Genomic DNA, 17,321 nt, shown 5'->3' on the forward strand with positions numbered 1-17,321 from the left:
GAAAACGGAACCTTTGAACCATGTTTGAACCACGCGCGCCGTTCCCCATGGCAACGCCACGGAGGTTTTGTTTTCCATGAATCATGCGGAAACGAACAAACAGCATTTTGTTACGTCTTTTGTTGCTCGGAATGTTCTTTTTTTACTGCTGCTAGTTTGATTACTAGTGATTTATTGTAGGCCGACTTCCCTACGTCATCGGGATCACTTCGAAAATGTCCCACTCGTGGCGCTCATCATGTGATACATTTAGCTTAATTTCTCGGTAAGTAGGGCACTGCTGTTGATAATATTGCCGTTTTAGAAGTTGTCATACATTGGGCTTTCACTATGACATAAATTGTTATTTGCCTTTAGTGTCCCTTTAAGAACCCAACCGACGCTTGGCTTTTTCTTGGGCCCATGCGGCTTGCGCACTCAAGCGGAACGCGAGCCCCTCGCATCTCATATACGCTACAGCTCTCTCCGCTTGCGTCCCCTCTAAGCTAAGCCTCTGTAGTGATGGCTCGAGGAAAAGATGCGCAGCTCCCCTCCTCTGGCCCATCTTGCGCGTGACATTATTTTATGCAGAACGTCACGGCGACGGCTAAATCTCGCATAGAGCGTCCCATGTAATTGATATCACAATAAAAGCTCCCTTCTGGATAAGAAGCACACGAAAAATTCCGGCGACGGTGCTGCGCCGCCGACCCTGAGAGCCTCTCGGTTGGTCCCAGACGGGTGCATGCCACCCCGATTCCGCAATGCAAGTTTCGCGCTTCGTTGATCGCGCTTCAACGATCGCGGGATACGTTTCCTTGCAACGGTGCGAGACGAAATACGGGGGAAGGAAGCTACAAAATGAACATCGCAGTCGACGGGGCTTGCAGACAAAATACGAATGTTGCCAAGCGCGACGATTACGACCCACTGCAAACAGAAAAATCCAGAGAAAAATGATGTCCCGAGGCGTTTACCGCATTACTGCGGTGTGATCGGACACTGTGACCGGTAAGCTTTCCGTTATGTTAACTGGTAATTTGTACCTTTAACCTGCAAACTCGACATGTACAGCTTCGTTACGCCTTCGCTTACGCGATTACGCCTGAAATCGACTGAACGGAGCCAGTCCGCGGCTGCAACCAACGAATTAGGTCGAACGTATATGTGCACGAGAAAAATGCACCGCGTCAGTCAGCATGCATGAGATGTGATTTGTCCGTGCTGTTTAACTTCGCAAAGCAAGACTGCTGCTTTGAGGGACGCCGCGGTGGAATCATTTTGACCTGCGGTTCTTTAAGGAGAAGCTGAAGCTGAAAGTAAACGAGCGCTTTCTCATTAAACCCCCATCGAGATGCGGCCACGTGCGGCGACCGATCTCGCGACATCATCATCATCAGCAGCAGCACTGCATAACTCTCATCCACTGTGGTGACAGCAGAGCTGGCGTCGGACCTGAGTGAAGCGCCCGGGCAGTGTGCTTCGACCGCACGTGACATGAAATTGAAGGCAAGAGTACGCAGCCCTGCTCTCACCGAATTGCCAAACGGCTGCGCTCCCACGCCGCGCGCAGGACGATGCCGACACAACGAGGCAAACAAGTCAGCCGTCGGCAAATGGGCGCGCTAAGGCCGGAAGCCCACTGGAGGCGATCCAAGAGCAACCGACGCCTCACGATGCGCGGCAACGACGTCGCGCGACGCCCGCTCGATGATGGCCACGGCTGCATTGAGCCCCAGCGGAGGCAAATGGATCGTCGACGAACGCCGCGTGCACCCCACCTTGTCGGGGCCGCCAGATAAACACACCTGCGGCTGGTAGTGCATACACGTTCCGCGTCGGTCTTTCTGAGCAATGCACACGCAAACAAACGCCTTGCCAGCGGAGACGATTCCGTCCCACGAAGTCGCTCCGTCGAGAAGGTCGTTTTGCAAGGCGAAGCACAGCGCTATGCGGTCTTATCCCTACATATTGTCCCATGTTCTTCGCTTCTGCCGATATTTTTTTTTTTTATGATATGGGCACGAATTCATACGCTGAATGGCAGAACAGGAAAGCATGCATGCCCAAGTAATTATACCGCGCATAACAAAACTCGCGACACACTCCTGAAACCTTGCAACGTATACGATTGCAATCGGGCAATGAACGAAACACTGTCATGCGGCAGCGTTCCGTTCATTTTGATGGGGTGTTCCATGCGATATGCGCTGTCCTATTACTTGTGTGTTCCAGTTAAGCTGAAGGAAGCTGAAACGCGTAATGTTTAGAAATAATGCCGGCGGGGTGCACACCGTGTCCTTAAAGAAAGCGCGGGTGTTTCAAGAAATGTGTCCCACCTTCTCAAAAAATCAGTAAAATGCGATATTTGCTCGGGGCTTTCAGAATTGCTTTTTCTGTAGCGGCAGAAATTTTAAGGCAGTTAAGGACATCATTTAGGACAGTAATTAAGAAAGTTACATTGATTAACTTTTTAATTAGTTGGTTTAGGTGATTGTGTCAAATGGGAGAATTGAAGTTCTTCATGCGAGGAACCCATCTGAGCTTTGAGATTCCGAAAAAGCGTCCTCTAGTAATTGTTGTGGCGTAATGAAATTCAACGAAATGCAGCGGCTTTCAACAGCGAAAGCCATCGAATTCGGTTGAATTTCATTACTTCGTAATTATTACTAGAGGCCGCTTTTTCGAAATCTCAATGTTGGGATGGGTTTCTGGCACGAAGAACTTCAATTCCCCAATTTGACACAGTCACCTAACTCCACTAATTAAAAAGTTAATTTAACTTTCTTAAACACTGTCTCAAGTCATGTCTCTAACCATCTTAAGATGCCTAACGCTACAGAAAAAGTCATTCACTCATTTTGGACGTCTCAGAAGAATATGGCAGTTGCGTTCTTCCATGTTTCTGTTTAGGTTTCGCCATTGAATTTGGTTGAACTTCATTACTTCGTAATTATTACCAGATGCCACTTTTTCGAAGTCTCAAAGTTGGGTTGGGTTTCTGGCATGAAGAACTTCAATTCTCCCATTTGACACAACCACCTAACTCCCCTAATTAAAAAGTTAATTGAACTTTTTTAATTACAGTCCCAAATAATTTCTTTAACCATCTTAAAATCCCTGTCACTATAGAAAAACCAATTCTGTAGGCAGCAATCAAATATCACATTTTCCTGATTTTTTTAGAAGGTTGGACACATTTCTTCAAACACCCTGTCTACAGAAAGAAATACGCGAAGAAGAATTAGAGGCCGCGGTGCCCGCGAGTAGCGCGAGCTAACGGTGTCACTGGTTCGCACTCGCAGGTCCGTTCGAAAAATTGCAACATTCGCCTATGAGCGCACCAAGCGAAAGAGAACACCTGACGCGCCGCTTCATGGAGAAGAGCTAGACTACCGAAACTTCTCGGCTGCTGCAGTGTCTTTCCATGGTAGCGGCAGTCGCCATATACTCCTCATGATAAGGAAAAAAAGAAGCTTGCAAGAAGCTAATATAATAATATAATAAAGCATCTCACCACTTCCCACATCAGGCAGGGAACCAACGCAAACAACCGCAACCGTAAAGTAGGTCACTCGAAAGATTGCGAACGACATAAGAGAGCACAAGCACTCACGAAGCAGGTCGATTCCACGAAAGATCGAAAAAGGGTGTATATTTGATGTTTCCGATTTTCCTGATAATTTTGTATGATGTGCACATATGACTGCCCAGCACGAAATCGAAGTTCGTTTTCAATTAAAAAATTTTTTCAACACAGGAAAATTCGACAAGTGTCGCCGGTTGACGACGACCATTTTACGAAGGGTGCGTTTTCGTAACTTCGGAACCATGCTGGCAGCTACTCAAGCTATATATTACAAATATCTTTCTTTTTAGCGGAAGTAGAAGTAAAGAGGAAATAGCTCTTATCATCTCATATAATTCTGAGCAAATTATGTATTTTTAAAAATTCACGAAAAACGCTGCGTTTTTGAAAATCAGTCAAATTTGGGACGCTATTTTCTGTGAACATCTTAGCTTGATCATATTTGCAGTATGAATAGGCCTTTATGTGAATAATGAACCTCTGCATTTGTATTTCTCTAATAATTTTCAAAGTAGTAAATTTTCATGTTCGAAACACCAAAAAGAGAAAAGTGCTCCTCGGTTCAAAAATCTATAATAAAAAAAACCCAATCTCAATTTTATTCAAAGTCCCCCAAAATGTTCTCAAAGGACTGCAGAATGATACTATGAAAAAACATGTTGCGTCATTTTTATTAGAACAAAAGCAGAAAATGTCAAACATTGTGTTTCCAGAGCGTGGTGGCTACTGCGTAAAGGACATCTCTAGTAACAAGAAAATACAGTAACACGTCTTTTTTCTTCTCTGAGCTTCGCTAAACAACAGTAATGATCTATGGTCGGAAATTAGGAACTGTTTTGTAAAGAAAAAGACCGTTCCAATTAAATGCATTCGCGTGGTTTGCGACTTCACGCCAGTGTTAGACATCCCTCAGTCCACAGTATGCACTTTCAGTTGTAGCCTCCTTTTCTTTCATCTATTTCAGTTGAGTATAATTCATATCTTGAGTGCGAAAGAACGAATTCCCTCCATGCGTCTCTTATGATGATATACTGTGCCAGAATTGAGAGATTGGTATAAAAGTCAAGGTCTCTTCATGAATGGAAATGAATTTCTGGAGAGCGGTCGCCAACAGGTGTTGTTTTTGTTGGCCCAAATGTGTACGTTGTCAAACCTTACGTGATCAATGCAGAGTTTAAAAAGAATCGATTACGTGAAGATTGGCGGCAGCAGTTCTGGCCACGGACAAAACACGTTTTGTTTGCATTGCATCTGCTTTGTTTTGCATCTCCTTGTATCACTTGAAGCAGTGCTGGCAGATCTGGTCTCCCTCTTGAATTGAGCGCGCATCCTACTTCATGACCCTCCGCAAAAGAGACTCGATCCGATATCTTCTACATAACGAAAATTTCGCTGCAGCGAATTTTCTTTTTGTGCACCATGAGACAATCCGTACAAAATCTCGGTCATGGCTATAACGCCTACCCATAGCCACCTTCAGAGCATAGTATAGTGATCGCATCAAAGTGAAGCACAATTTGGATGCTTAACTTCTATCTCAGGTGGTGTTTGGCTGACTGGCACAGCCGTGCTCGTTGCTGTCGTCTGCTCAGGCGGGCGTCTATCGCGCCGCCCTTTGCACCTGTACGCCTAACGCATGCTACTCCGTTTACACGAGTGCTTGTAGCGCGGGCCACTCGATCTGCCACACGATCCGCACGGTGCGGATCCAGAGACCGGGCGGGAGAGCGACGAGCGGTGAAAAATGTATCGTGTAACCAACGCAATCGACACCCCAGCATTTTCTCGTGCAGAGCGACAAAGCCTGGCAAACAATATGTGGCTGCTGTGCTTAGGTTGCACTGCGGTACTCGCCGTTCACCACTGTCGCCATTTGCGATTTCTTACATTCTTACAATGCATGATCGACTCGGCTGCACAAATTTCGCGTTTAGCTTTGTTGCTTTTATATAAGCGCATTTACTCAAAAAAAATTATCCAGAAGAATGAAAATGTCCGTGCTGCCCGTCGACGAGGAATATAAGTGGTGTCGCAAATGCATTTAATCGGAACGATCTTTTTTTCTTTACAAAACAGTTCCCACTTTCCGACCATAGATCATTACTGTTGTTTAGCGAAGCTCAGAGAAGAAAAAAGACGTGTTACTGTATTTTCTTGTTACTAGAGATGTCCTTTACGCAGTAGCCACCACGCTCTGGAAACACAATGTTTGACATTTTCTGCTTTTGTTCTAATAAAAATGGTGCAACATGTTTTTTCATAATATCATTCTGCAGTCCTTTGAGAACATTTTGGGGGACTTTGAGCAAAATTGAGATTGGGTTTTTTTTTTTATTATAGATTTTTGAATCGAGGAGCACTTTTCTCTTTTTGGTGTTTCGAGCATGAAAATTTACTACTTTGAAAATTATTAGAGAAATACAAATGCAGAGGTTCATTATTCACATAAAGGCCTATTCATATTGCAAATATGATCAAGCTAAGATGTTCACAGAAGTAGCCATAGCGTCCCAAATTTGACTGATTTTCAAAAACGCAGCGTTTTTCGTGAATTTTTAAAAATACATAATTTGCTCAGAATTCTATGAGATGATAAGAGCTATTTCCTCTTTACTTCTACTTCCGCTAAAAAGAAAGATATTTGTAATATATAGCTTGAGTAGCTGCCAGCATGGTTCCGAAGTTACGAAAACGCACCCTTCGTAAAATGGTCGTCGTCAACCGGCGACACTTGTCGAATTTTCCTGTGTTGAAAAAATTTTTTATTTGAAAACGAACTGCGATTTCGTGCTGTGCAGTCATATGTGCACAACATACAAAATTATCAGGAAAATCGGAAACATCAAATATACACCCTTTTTCGATCTTTCGTGGAATCGACCAGCAGTGATATAGCGAAAGACGCTAAGAGCCAGCCAGCTGCAAGACGTGAAAGACGGGACATGCCAAATAAACAAAAACAGGGCTGCCGGAAACGGCTCGCTTTAAGCGAGAGGGTATAAGTAGAACCGTTGAAAGTAATTCGCGCATTCATATCAGGCAAGCCCCGCATCCTAGGCTGAGCTGTATGAGGGGACACGAGAAGAAAATCCCTTCAGCACCGGGCAGAAATCGCGCGGCGTGTATAGTTCGTGCGGGCGGAGAAAGGCTTTTCTGGCATCATCTCGCACATTTATCGCGAGTGCAGCGCGCGGATTCTTCCATTCCCAACTGCCGCACGTCTTTCGCGCCCCCGGGGTCCGCCGGCCGCCGTTTGGCGTACAGGAGACGCGAGCTCCAAGAAAGTGGAGGCCGTCGGGGTACGGCTCTCCGCATAGGGTGTTGGCGTCTCAGGGAGAGCGAGAGAGCCGTCCACGCGGTGCCGCGCATTGCCGCGAGCGCGAACACGCGCCCGGAATCGCTAAGCAGAAAAGGCTTGGGACCAGCAGTCCGCGCACGGGCGCAGTGCGCCACCGATTCGGCCGCCGCCGCCCCGGGCAGCCGTCCGCCGATCCATTTGTCTCTGTAACGCTGTGACGCTTCCAGCCCCCTTCCTCTGCATAGGCGCGTATACGCAGGTGCCGCGGGGTTGTCCCCCTCGTTTGATGGATTGCCCAATTATTCTGGCAACGCTGCGCGTTGCCGCTCCGCCGTAAACTATCATCGACGACACGCGCCTTCGCCGCGCCATTCCCGTCGAAGCGCGCGCACCACGTGGCTGGGACCAAAAAGACGCTCGAAACCATCCTTCTCGGGAGCCATTCGTCTCCGGCGATTGTGCGCGTCACCCCGCGTCGGAGCAGAAAATGACGACTGCCGCGACCACCGCTGTGCGAGGAACCGCGCGCGTTTTTCCTCGATCGTCCCTGCGCCTGCAGACGCAGTCTTCTAGAAAGGGTCCGACTGGCAGCGCGCAACAGCGCACACGAGGACGACCGGGCAAAGAAGCGGCCACGCGCCGAGCGATGTCGGAAGCCCGCGATTACGCGCTATTTTTGCGACGAGGATTTATATTCCGCGCCGCTTTAGGAACAGACCGCTTCGAAACAACCGCGACCTTTTCTCACACTACGCCAAGAGTGTACAGGAAGCGAAGATAGCCTCGGGCAGTCTAGAGGTCAAAACATTATCGGAGTCAGCGGCCAAGAGGCAAAGAGATGCCTGCGTGTCCTAGCTGCAGAAGCGAGTGACCCACCAGACTATGAGATCGAGGTGACTATGATACCGGTTTCCTGGTGTCCTCAACTGAATACGTTTGGCCTCAATAACGGCGATTCTCGCAGCCGAACGACGCCTGGTAGCTCAAGTGCTTCCTTCGGTATTCGCCATAAAGAAAAGGTGCCGTGCGTAAAGCAGCATAATGTCATACGCGCTATTAACTCCAAAGTTATCAATCCTGTAGACGGTCTTAAAGATAAAAACCACGAGGGGGAAATAAGTGCCCGTGCGTATCTACATATGGCTTCATTAGGACTCTGCTGACCAGGGGCAGTCGCATTAAAAAAGGTAGCAGCATTCGAAGCCAGCAGTGCAGTCGCGAGAGGGGCCAATTACCGTTGATCCCGCATTACAGCTAGAATGCCAAAGTGCTGAAGCAGGTCTCTCTGTGCTTGCATGGTCAGCTTCGAAACAGGCGAGGAAGCGAGAAAACGAATACATAACTTTTCGCTGTAGGCATAATGAGGCAAACGTTCCCAGTTAGCCCTGCCGTGCCGCCGCAAACATGGGTGGGCTAACTCTGTGGTGCCTTGGCGTTTCACCGAGACATCATGCCTGGCAGTTCTTTCTCCACGAGAGCTTTAGAGCACCCGACATGACGCAGCTAAGGAGGCGGCGGCTGATTTCCATCAGGCTTCCAACTGGCAACAGTCTTTGCCTCAAGAAAAAACTGCAGCCCTTCTCCCCCGAGCTATTTGACTGCTCACAGGCCGCAGCGAAGAACACACGCGGCGCGCGCCCATGTGCACTGACGCGAGCGAGCGCCGTGCCGGAGCCGCAGCAAGGGCGCACGCTGCCGAGCCCGGACGCTATCGATCCGGCCCCGCGGTGTGGGCCGTCTTTGCAGCAGCCGCCTGCAGAACCAGTGCCGGCTCTTGGCTTCGGTAAGCCAGGCCGGGAAGCCATGCGCACCGCATCCTGCAGTGGAAGCAGCGCGGCTGACCGCAGCGAATCCAACCCTTGTGCCTATACAGCACTGAGCTGCTACAGTGCATGGGCGATGGTGGATCTCACGCCTCGCGCTGCACAAGCACGGACAGGAAAATGTGACACCTACTTGAATGAAAGCAGAACGAAGGGTTTCTGGCGGTGTTACGTACCCGTCGAGCAGGCAGTTGTACAATGTGATCACGGACAAAATAGTGAAATAACCGGGCGAGGAAGATGACTAGTGTGACTCCACTTCGCCAGTTTTCGAAAGTGGGCGATATGGAATGCTTGACCACACTCTTTATGATCCCGAATTTTCGTCGTCTTCTTCACTACCCTCTAGTTCGTACATTTCGCCTGTCTGTAGCAGTCTTTTTAAATGCGAAGCATTTCTTAGCGAACTTCTGCGACTTTGAGCGTATCTATCTATCTATCTATCTATCTATCTATCTATCTATCTATCTATCTATCTATCTATCTATCTATCTATCTATCTATCTATCTATCTATCTATCTATCTATCTATCTATCTATCTATCTATCTATCTATCTATCTATCTATCTATCTATCTATCTATCTATCTATCTATCTATCTATCTATCTATCTATCTATCTATCTATCTATCTATCTATCTATCTATCTATCTATCTATCTATCTATCTATCTATCTATCTATCTATCTATCTATCTATCTATCTATATCTATCTATCTATATCTATCTATATCTATTTATATCTATCTATCTATCTATATCTATTATCTATCTATCTATCTATCTATCTATCTATCTATCTATCTATCTATCTATCTATCTATCTATCTATCTATCTATCTATCTATCCGCCTACGACTTCGTGCTCTCCTGGTCGCTTGGTTAATCGAATGTACACCAAAGTTGGTATGGTGTAACATGACTGTATGACGAACATAAATGACAAGTCGTAACATGAAAATCATGACACGCATATCATGTACAGCATGATTTACATGCCACGCTCATGGTGCGCTGGCGGCCGTTTCGCTAGCTTGATATACACCAAAATTGGTGTCTTGCGACGTGACTGCGTAACGAACATAAATAATAGAGTTAACGTGAAAATCATGACGCGCATGTCATGTACAGCATGACTTACGTGCCACGCTCATGGGGCGCTGGCGGCCGTTTTTTCCTCATCAGCACCGTAACACTGACGATTGATGAGAGGTCGTCCTCTTCGTCAGGGGTTCAAGACGAGACCGCCACCAGTCGCACTTCCGTGAGACTCACACCTTTTACAAAATGGCGATACATCCACTGGCTTTTGCACACTGAGCTCAATGGATTTTTTTTTTCTTTATATATATTTGTAGCGTGGCATATCCTTGGTTGGTTGGTTGTAACAACTTTATTGATGGTCCGGCAGAGCTTTCGCCGACTGGGCTTTAGGTCTCCCACGTGGGGACGTCCTTCATCGCAAGGTTTATTCGCGGTTAAAGCAGAACTCTGCGGCGTCCAACAGGTACAGTTTACATACTTCGTACGACGTCGTAACCTTGCAACGACTATTTCGCGTTACAACAACTAGTGCAAGTTCCCCATGGGTATACAGCGTATTGTGAGATCAGAATGACGAAATGCGTACTGTCGCGCCTAGTGGAGAATGTACGAGACTATACGCCACTTAGCAAATGTGTGTGCGTTAATGAAAAGGCACAGCACCGCTTCGACTTGGCTATTATCGGCTGCAGGGATAGTCGGTATCTGAATTCAGTGGCTGTCGGAAGTGGTTGTCCTCCCTGATGATAACGATTTCCTTCAACATCACTATCGAAAACGGGCGGCGACATATACACCTGACCTGTTTTGGAGCGAAACAGCTTTCAATATATCCATTACAGTTTAGCATTTTTGTCTCTCTCTACATTGCATCTTCTTCATTAGATCTTATACACTGTAAAGAAGTTACTAATACCTGTAACCATTAACCTAATTAAAACAAAACGCAAACAACAACGGCGAAAGAGGGCACGCTTGCTCCAGCTTTCGGTGAATTTCCACTAGTTCTGTAGATTTCGGGCCTTCCCATGCAAGCCGTACTCGATCAATGGTCCCTGCATATCTTTTCGAAGAACTCCACTAAAGCGTCATCAATCCCCATGCCGATCAAAAGGCGCCGAGCTGCGATCGATTGAATGCCGCAGGCGGGGTCTAACGAAATGCTTCGAAGACCACTAAGTGACGACGCCCTTCTTCCTCTCCTTGTATGGATACATTCTCAAGGAAAAAGTTACACGTACTGTACATCACCAGCCCTGAATAACTTAGAGCCCACGACTGTTCGTTCGCAAGCTTTTTCTTGTAAACTCCACCAATTGAGTAGGTAGATAAGTTCACCGATATCGGTCAAGTGGCACACTTGTCCGTTCTTGTACAAGATTGGGTTTCCTTATCGAAGCGCCAGGCGCCGACCTCCCGAGCATACCTACATCCCGCTTCTGACGCGCTGCATGCGCGGCGTCAAAGTGATGTGCGAGTGGCGGCGCTTCACTCATTCGTATGCAACACGTGGCGCGCGCGCGAGCAGTTTTTCAAAGAATAGCTCCTCGCGAGAAGACCATTGTGCTGCGTTCACAATAGGAACTCCCGTACTAAAGTACGGTTATGTACGAAACGAAACGAGCGGCATAACGACTGGAGCATTACGTGAAAGGGGGATGGGGGCATGCCCGCGTTAGATCGTGTTACGGTTGTAAACCTTCACGCACGTCTGACAGCACAAAGCTGCCAGTCGTAAAGAAATGACAGCCGCCATCAGAGTTGCGCACTGTAGCTGTAGGCGAAGCCTCACTGCAGGGTCTACAGCGAGCGGCGCACGCCCACAACAACGCGTCAAACCCGACGGGCGGCTAATAACTATGAGCGCGCCCGCTGCGAGCGCCCCTGAGGCGCACAAAACGTATACGCGCAGGAGGCACGGGTGCAGCCCTCCCCCCACCCCCCACTCCCTTCTCTCCCTTCTTTCCTCCGCGTCACAACGGCAGTATACTATAGTGTCAGAGAAAAAAGCAGTGGAAAGTCGCAGCGCCCAATTATTTTCCGTGACGCGAAGTTTTAGAAACGCGGTCCTATACATGCGTGCTGCTGCGACTGGGACAAGAAAAAGAAACGCAGGCATAAAAAAAAAAGATCATTCATTCGCATTCATCGCTATAAGCTCGATAAGCAGCGGTACAAATAAAACTAATCCGGCCATTTATTGGGCCCCGAGACGAAGACCCGCGAGCCTCGCGCGCGAGATCGGGGTCGAAAAACCGGCGTTTCAAGCATCGCGAGCGCCTTTCTCTCTGCGGATTGACGGGACTTATATAGCGGCTTCGCGATAAGGCATGAACGCCGGCGCGCACGCAATGACAGGCGGGATCACAATAGCGCTGGGGCTTAGGGAAACAATGGCGACTGCGGACGCGCTAGCTCCTCATCTGCACCACAAAGGACACTCGCGCGCGAAGCAATATACGTACACGTTCAGAGACGCAGAGTTATACAAAATAAAACGCCGACGAAAGAGGAAAAGCCACTTGTAATACCCGCTTTGTGCGAAAGTGGGGATGATTCTGCGGTCGAATAAAAACAAAATCGACAGAGTACAAAACGCAGTGGCAAACACGGAAAGGTTTTAAATAAACAAGGGAAGCCTACGGCGCCGAAGAGAATGAATGGGGGGGAAAAGCAAATTATAAAGACGCATTCCTCGGCCTTGTTAAAAGTAAACACGGCGCCGAAGAGTCGGAAAGTGACATTCTCTGCAAGCTTTCAGCCGCTGGTTGTCAACATAACGCGCAATAACGCAAAAAATATTTCGAGCAATTCGTCTTGGCCGTCAGACGCATACAATGGGATCAGCTATATTTACATGCGCAGAATAATTAGCCTACGGAAAATAAACAAACAAATATATCATAAATGGAATAAGGAGGGGGCCGCGGAGGAGGGCAGGGACTTGGCAGCGGCAGAGCCGCGTGACAGCTTTCCTAAAAGAGCTTCGCCAACCCCGGTGAGGCCGTTGTCCAAGGTGGGACGAACTTCACCGTGGCAGTTTTTTAAAAAAGGTACATCACCGAACCGACCTAAACGAAGGAAAAATACAAAGTACACACAACACTTCCTTATTGCGTGGAGCGGGGCTATATGATATATAGCCGACACTGCCGCACAACAACGTTATACACAGAGGCTGCGCGCTTACATTATAGTACGATCTGAACGGCTCACCTCTTGACGACAGTTTCTTGGTGTTGATGATCTTGGCGGCGAACTCGTTCCCCGTTGACTTCTGCACGCATCGTCGAACAATTGAAAATGCACCTCTGCGGAAAAGACGGAGGAAAAGAAAGCGGGGATAATGTAATACAATGATGGGCTACAACCCTACACGGAAAGATCTTATTTCGTGATTGAGCACGCATGTTTGCTTTTTCCTTATTTCTTTATTAATTTATTAAACAGAAAACAGCACAATTCGTAATCAAGCGATGACTGAGACTTCATTCATTCATTCATTCATTCATTCATTCATTCATTCATTCATTCATTCATTCATTCATTCATTCATTTCATTTCATTCATTCATTCATTCATTTTTTTTTTTTGATGTAATCATTCTGGGGTTCTTTAACGTGCCGTCAATGCACGGGTGTTGTTGAAATGCGGCCGCCGTGAATGGGAATCGAACTCGCCTCCTCTAGCTTTCGCAGCGCAACACCCTGGCGACACTTTAAGTAACAAGGCTACGTACACGTGGGCTGTACGATCCAGAGATGCTTTGATGAAAAAAAAAAAACATAAGGATGAACGCAGAAAACGTGTCGAGAATTCTACGCACGTATGCATGTGCCATTTATGCGAAGCTCAACACAGACTCTACGCACATAAGCAACGTTATCCGCCAGCCTCTAGCGGTCGCCGAATGATGAAAATATATTATACTGCTCTCCTTAGAGCTAACCACAGAGCCTCATCTGTACGGCGTTATTTGCGCGAAGCTAACAACCAACCCAAGCTGCATTCACAGTAACAGAAATGCAATAAATATACGCGCCCCGCCACGCGCAATCAATAACTTCACACACGCACGCAAGCACACAGATGATTTTGTTTCCCTGAATTGCGGAGTCCATTACTGGGGACTGCAAGTGAAACCCATGCGACATGTGATAGTTGTGTGTTCTAGCTCGCATGCGCCGACTGTTTTACACTGCTGCCGTCGCGCCCAATTTGCCGCGTAATCAACCCGCTAGTGATCGATATAATCACTATCAGCATTCTGCATTCGGCGTACGCACCGAATGCTGCACACAGGTATACCGCATACCGCATACTCTAGCGAGATGGGTAAAGCGGGCTTCTCCCCAAACAACCTCTTAGTGCGGAAAAGCCGACTACTACCAAATATTTTTTCAGTCAGCCACGCACGCACGCACCCAAGGACAGCTTTAGCGACACACCTTTCCTAATAAGGCATGACACGCTGACTCTACTACAGCATCACCACTATACCACCCGGCGCAAGTACAATGCTAATGTTGTACTGTCACCTGTAAAGTCTGTAGTTATAACTAGTATCAGCGGCGTTAGATAAAAGGGGTCTCTTGGAAATTTTCAAAAACAACGCCTATGGCCAGTATACAAGTTCAAAACGACGGCCGTTCACGGTTGCGCTGACAGAAATAATATACATGCTGTACAACTGAAATGGCACGTTAATGACACGGCGAATTAGCTCGTACTACATGACACTCATACGCGAAGTACCAATAAATGAAAAGAAGCCCCCGAAAACCGGCAGAAACCAAATACTCTGCTGCCAAGGCTGTGACTCCGTCCACATATTTAATCGGCGCAACGCCTTTGAAGGCCTCGCCAAGAAACGCATCTACAAGCGGGAGCCCGCCCATAAAACACCACCATATAACGCGACTGCTGCATCAGATAAGCGAGCCTCAATAATGTTACTGCAGGGAGTTCCCATGGTGACATATTCCCGCAGTTTAGTCGTGCAAGAAATACTGCCCCCCCTCCCCCCGAAAATGAAATACAGTACACAGACGGCGTCTAGCGCTGCTGTCGTTATGCCGAGCTGCAAGTGCACTATAGGCTAACGCGACACCGACGTTGACAGAGCGATGCCCAGGCATATAGTGGTAGCAGACAGGCCTGTCACACAGAGCTGACGCCGACACAAACACGATTCGGCTAGCAGCAAGAGTCTTCGAAATGAGAGAGGCTTTCAAGCCCACTCCCTGCTGATGAGCGACCCCGGCGCATATTGTGAATATACGTTATTTGCAAGCCTCAACGCCGATGATTATATATACATATAGCCACGGACATGGTAGTGAAGTGGCCGAAGGCGTAGTAGACAGTCATGAGTAGACGACCCTCGGTAACAGATCCGCTCTTTTCTTCGTCGTGCCTTTGGCGGCTCTCGCTTTGTTGCACCACCCCTCCCCTTTCTTTTTAACAAGAAAGTGTTTTATGCCGGGCTCCACCAGGGCTCCACTGACGTATTTCCGTCACGGATATGACGTTGTAAAATATACAGTAACAGATGGCAAAGAAAAAAAAACTAGAAGTTCCGTTGCCGGGAGTCGAACCTACGACCCCTCGCTCCGCAGCGTGCGGCGCGAAACCACTCGGCCACAGGGCGTACGTTCTTCAGCTTGCTAACCGCAAGCTATTTATATACACCATTTGCCGTTCGCGGTACTAGGAGCTCCGTGGCTTCAACGAATTCTTGTCATCACTAGCGAGATGGCGCGAGGAGCGCACAGGGCGCGCTTTAAAGGTCGTCGCCCCGCGCGTCGCGGTGCGAGCGCGCTGCTACAGGGGGTGTCTCTCGTGCTCGGGGCGGTTTGTACGTCTTGTCCTTTCACCGCAAGTTTCCGTTGACGTTACAGAGATCACGAAGGTCACTTCGCTCGCTGCAGCGGCCGCGTTTCCGAAAGGAGCGCGCTGCAAACACGCAAAGAAGTAACAATTGTTACAGTTGTTAGTTCGCGCTCGTCCTGTGTATGTTCTTTTCGTGCGTCCTTTCTGCTTTAGAGCGCGCTGCACTTTCGAGCTGCTTGCCGTTCTTCGCGCGGCATTACAATTTGCTGTTATAGCATTGATTCATTCGCCCTTGTGGTGAAACAATGCACAATCAACGCTCAGCTACCCCTGCGATGACATGTTTCACTTTCGTGTTATACCGGTTCCTATGACAGAGGGATCAGCCATGTTTTTTGTTCTTTCCGCTCCCCTTACCTCTGAGATGAGATGCCTGAGCGCCGTTGCAAACTTTTTTGAAATATGGCAAGGGCTACACTCTTCTGTTTTATAGTTTTTTCTTTCCAGGCAGAAATTACCAACAGCGACACGCGCCACCGCTGGACATGACGTCAACACTAACCCCTTAAAACTAACACGCCAAGGATGACAAGGCGCCTTCGACAAAGATAGGTCCTCCTATCGAAACGTCGGCCAGCCTGCCTGAGGCACTTTCTCCTGTTCGTTCAACCTATCACAGCAACAAGAGAGGAAATTTAGGTTTATTCGACGTTTCGACAGGAATCCGGTTTTCATCAGGAATGAGTGTACAGAATGTGTTTGGTTGTAGTTATGCCTATATGTCTATGTAAAAAGAAATGGGGGAGAGAGAGAGATGGAAAGAGTCGGTTAGGGACCGGTTTATGTTGTAAGGGCCTATAGATGCGGGAGGGTATGGAATGGTTAGCTTAACAGGGTCAGTCAGATCCTGTCTTCAGAAGCCACGCTTCCCCCTTATTTTGTTCATTTTGTTTTGTTTCCATCATTAAAGATCACCTGTACGCAAATTAAGTTTCAAGGGAAAGAAAGGTATACTAAAGTAATAAAAATAAAAATTCAAAATTCATAAAGCCACAATGAGAGAGGACTAAACTAAGACAACACACGCAACAAATTTCAGTGGTCCGGTTCCCGCTGTACATACAGTGCCACGGGTATCATGTGAACAAGGTAAACTTCTTGACATTGATTTAATCGCTGCAAGCGTTCCTCCAGGGTTCTCATTTACAAGATAAACCGGTCCCCAATCGACTCTTTCCATTTCTTTCTTTCCTTCTCTCTCTTACTCCGCTTTTATTTATATATATATATATATATATATATATATATATTATGATGCCAACGGGCAAATAGAACCGAGGAACGCACAGAGGACATTCATTTTAGCTTTAGTGATTGAATAAATAAAATAAATCTCAAGGTAAATGAAAGTGGGAGAGACCAGCGACTCCAGGCGGGATACAAAATCCAGTCTTCGCATTTCGCATGAGATGCTCTTATACTTGAGCTGCCGTGGCGCCGTTTTCCCGACAACTTTCTTGGGTACTTGCTGGCTTCTTCTCGGTCACACGAAACACGCGCACACGCACGCGCGCGCGCGTGCTTGCGTGTTTGTGTGTGCGTGTGTGCGTGTGTGTGCACGTGTGCGTGTGTGTGTCCTGTAGCCCCCGCGCTACAGGCAGCAGGGCAACCAGGAACACCCGAAAGCTGCAGGGCTCTAGGCGGCGTTTTCGACTTCACGCAATCGCAGCTAGCTAAAAGTGAGCAGCTGAACGA

At 47.6% G+C, this 17,321-nt stretch overlaps 1 protein-coding gene across 46 annotated transcripts in view; it reads right to left on the reverse strand.

Moving 5' to 3' along the window:
* The window catches only part of LOC119395480 (calcium/calmodulin-dependent protein kinase type II delta chain), a 239,803-nt gene that overhangs the window by 185,254 nt on the left and 37,228 nt on the right, over window positions 1–17,321 (reverse strand). For all 46 annotated transcript variants that reach the window (XM_049415603.1, XM_037662510.2, XM_037662504.2 and 43 more), the window contains exon 2: window positions 12,951–13,045. In XM_049415603.1, the coding sequence (XP_049271560.1) occupies window positions 12,951–13,045 (95 nt within the window). The remainder of the gene's footprint in view (window positions 1–12,950; window positions 13,046–17,321) is intronic.

This window comes from Rhipicephalus sanguineus, chromosome 1 (genome assembly GCF_013339695.2).
Source record: "Rhipicephalus sanguineus isolate Rsan-2018 chromosome 1, BIME_Rsan_1.4, whole genome shotgun sequence".
NCBI classification, from domain to species: Eukaryota; Metazoa; Arthropoda; class Arachnida; order Ixodida; family Ixodidae; genus Rhipicephalus; species Rhipicephalus sanguineus.